The 4,020-nt window shown below is 43.2% G+C and overlaps 1 protein-coding gene across 1 annotated transcript in view; it reads left to right on the top strand.

Moving 5' to 3' along the window:
* Nucleotides 1-855, top strand: part of cd79b (CD79b molecule, immunoglobulin-associated beta) — a gene marked incomplete at both ends in the record, with an annotated part of 6,820 nt that extends 5,965 nt beyond the window's left edge. Inside the window, one exon of the mRNA XM_080835314.1 lies at nt 718-855. Coding sequence (XP_080691440.1) covers nt 718-855 — 138 coding nt within the window. The remainder of the gene's footprint in view (nt 1-717) is intronic.
* Nucleotides 856-4,020: the final 3,165 nt, after the last annotated feature.

Here is a 4,020-nt window from a genome sequence, read left to right as displayed (position 1 = left end):
AATAGCAGTAGTCTTCAGAAAGCTTTCATTCCACCCAATAGCAGAAGTCTTCAGAAGGCTTTCATTCCACACAATAGCAGTGGTCTTCAGAAAGCTTTCATTCCACCCAATAGCAGTGGTCTTCAGAAAGCTTTCATTCCACCCAATAGCAGTGGTCTTCAGAAAGCTTTCATTCCACAAAATAGCAGTGGTCTTCAGAAAGCTTTCATTCCACCCAATAGCAGTAGTCTTCAGAAAGCTTTCATTCCACCCAATAGCAGTAGTCTTCAGAAGGCTTTCATTCCACACAATAGCAGTGGTCTTCAGAAAGCTTTCATTCCACCCAATAGCAGTGGTCTTCAGAAAGCTTTCATTCCACCCAATAGCAGTGGTCTTCAGAAAGCTTTCATTCCACCCAATAGCAGTGGTCTTCAGAAAGCTTTCATTCCACACAATAGCAGTAGTCTTCTGATTTTTTTCAAAAATGTGCATAAAAGATGCGGGTGATTTGGACTGAAACCCAGGTACTGACAAGCCATAGCTGTAGTACATTATAGGAACTCAAAGAATGTGAACACAATGGGGTCATTCGTATCAAATCAATACAATTTGTATAAAATGGTTTTTGAAAATGACAAATTCAAATAAAACTGGGCCATAGTTATTATTCATTCTCTTTGCATGCATGTCTGCTGTTATTAAGATGCCATGTCTCTCTGTCTTGATCTTTGACGTCAGGGGCTGGATATTGAACACGCTGATCTCTATGAAGACATCCCAGCATACAGCAGGTGTGACGCCGATGAGCCCTGTGACGCCGATGAACCCTGTGACGCCGATGAACCCTGTGACATGGAGTCTCCAGACCAAGAGTGACGGATGAACCCATGCCCTTCCATGCATCCCCCCCCCCCCTAAAAACATACACACACACACACACACTCACACCAAACACACACAAAGACTCAAAACACACACACACACCAGTGATGCGCGGGTCGACGAAAAAACAACCTGCAACCGACCGCTTGTTTCCCTAGCCCGCTCGTTAACTCGACCGCAACAAATATTTATAAAAAATAATTGACCCGACCCGCTTCCCGACCCGCTTTAAAAAAAAAGTAGCCAGTGGTCTTACTGAACATCCTAGCGTTATTGGCAACGCACAGCTGACCTTACTCACATACCTGCATTTATTTTAAGGTGTTTAAATTGTAAGATGGCATTGCTTGTAGGCTATACGTTTATGTTGACAAACTGGCTTTGCCGGCATTCGGCATTCAAATGCATACATTGCTTCACACGAGGTGCACATGACAAAGCCTGCACTTTGTTCATCATCTTTGATGATCTCGGCGAATGAGTCCCAAACCTTGCTTTTTCTGTTGGTATATTTGCGGAGCTTCCACTCTCCCAACTTGACCTTCTCTCTTGCCGCCTCCATACCTACTGTACTTCTGACCACGTACGTCATCTCCGCGGAAGTTATTCAGCCAGTAAAGTGTATGTATTTAATTTTAAAATTATGTCTTCTGTTTGAATTACAAGTTATTTTTTTTATGTTTATCTCAAACGACAAACGACCCGACCGATTGCAACCCGAATATCATTAAAAATATTTTTCGATGGCCCGCAACTGCGGGTGACTGCAGATGCCCGCAGGCGCCCACTGACTTCGGGTCAGCCCGCGCATCACTGACACACACTCACACGTAACACACATGCCCATCCAACCCCCCCCCCCCCCCGAAAACACACACACACACTCACACTCACAACAAACACCCACACACACGCTCAAAACACACACACACACACCTTACACATATGCCCATCCAGGCACCCACCCAAGCCTTATCTGGCAGTGTACTCAGTAGGGAACAGGCCATCTCTATCAGTCTGTAATAATATAGTGTTATGCTCCATGTTTCTATAATAATATAGTATTATGCTCCATGTGTCTATAATAATATAGTATTATGCTCCATGTTTGTGTTGCTCAAACCTTCATCGAATTGACAACTGGAGGTATGCCAAGCCCCATGTGAAAGAAATCCTTAGCAAAAAAAATACTTTTTCCAGAGAAGAGAGTGTAGGGGTATGACCTCCTCTCTCTCTCTCTTTCTCTCTCCCTCCTTCCCCAATGTTGTAGGCATGGTGCTTTTTTACTACAAAGTGCTTACGTTGTGACATAATGCCAATGACATTGCCAAAATGTGTTTTTCTGTGTCTTTTCTGTGTTGGTCCTTTTCTAGTTCTACACATGGGGCCCTAAGGAGAAGTGATATTAAATGAAATTATAACATTTAATATATTGTATTATTATATTATATTAAACTTCTCAATTGTTTCCAGACCTGGAGTGAGCGATGAAAGGCTTGATGTGGGACGTTTGATAATGTTTGAATTATGTTTTACATTTTTTACAGACTAGTTTAGGTCTATTGGCTTTTGGCAAGTTAGCTCACTTGTTAAAAGCCATAAGAACCCTTTAAGTATCTGGTTATCTGAAATAGATTAAATCCAGCATGGCTTGAAATTATGACCTTTTAGCAGATGTCTTCGTCCCTAGCATTCCTTTAATTCCAAAAGTAATTTATTGTTTTTTTTTAACAAGAGAGTCATTGCATTCAGAGTTTTGTGTTCCAATACTATTCTTCGGCGCTATGGCCCTGTGAGAGAGGCAAGGATTAAAAATGATAAACAAACCCCAATCGCTGTATTTTTTATTGGAATCTTTCCACATAGCTTTATTTTGAAAATTAAAGCACCATTGTTTCATTACAGATATATTCTCTGCTTCCAGGGTATGACATGTACAGATGAATGGTTGGGTTAAAAAAAAAAAAAAAAGTCAGTCTTGATTGATGCCTCCCCAGAATTAGAAAAGCACAAAACAAGTGAGTTATTGTATTGCCACTGAACAAACACATGACTGTTAGAAAAATATTTCCCCCCACAAAGTCCAGATTCTGTGTTTTGTTTTATTTCTACAAGAAGCACACTGGGCCGACTTCCACACCAAATTCCTGATCTGAAGCACCAACGTCCATAGGAGCGATGTCAGTGATGGGCAGGCGAGATGTTTTCGTTGTCTTGTAGGCGATGACACTCTTACCCCACATGTCAGTGTGAGCCTGTATAGATGGAGAGACATTACGTTGCTGGTTAATATGTCAGAAGATGGTTGAATGTGAGATAGGGAGAGAGAGAGTCAGAGAAAAAGAGAGGGTAGGAGAGAGAGAGAGGGAGAGAGTGAAAGAGAGAGGGAAAGAGAGAGAGAGAGGGAGAAAGGGGAAAGAGAGTGAGAGAGAGGGAGAGAGGGAGAGAGGGTGAGATACAGAGAGAAAGATAGGGAAAGAGAGAGAGAGAGAGAGAAAAGGGCCACTGACCATGCAGCCATCCTCGCTGACGCTGTAGGTGAAGCGGCTGTTGCCCTCGGCTCTGATCACAATGTCGTTGGATCCCCGCAGCAGGAGGGCCTTCTTCAGGTTGCCAGAGGCCTGGTCCATGTAGGCGATGCTGTTCTTGCAGTGGTAGGTGAGGTTCTGGGACGCCTCGGTGGACATCAAGCGCATGAAGGAGAACTGGACATCTATGTCGTCAGGGTCAGCTGACGGGCTGCCATACTGGAACTGTGCTCAGGGAGGTCAAAGGTTACAGAAAGAGAGAGAGAGCGAGAGAGAGAGAGAGAGAGAGAGAGAAGAGAAGAGAGAGAGAAGAGATGAAGATCAATATTTTGTGAATTTTGTACATTTTTATGTTTTAAAAAATATTCATCTCTTTATGTCTTTGCATCATCTTACACAATCTACACAAACACACACACACACACACACACACACACACACACACACACAGACACACACATAAAAGACACACACACACAGATACAAAGCATACACACCCACTGACGGATACAAAGACACACACACGCACGCAGACACACATGATTCCACACCTGGAAACCTCCAGACATGGAGTGGCTGAACCAGACGTGCTTCTTGTGCTTGTTCTTGCTGGTGTACCAGTTCTTCTGAG

Source organism: Sprattus sprattus (genome assembly GCF_963457725.1).
Source record: "Sprattus sprattus genome assembly, chromosome: 3".
In the NCBI taxonomy this organism is placed as follows: Eukaryota; Metazoa; Chordata; class Actinopteri; order Clupeiformes; family Clupeidae; genus Sprattus; species Sprattus sprattus.
This window is presented reverse-complemented; position numbering and strand designations above follow the sequence as displayed.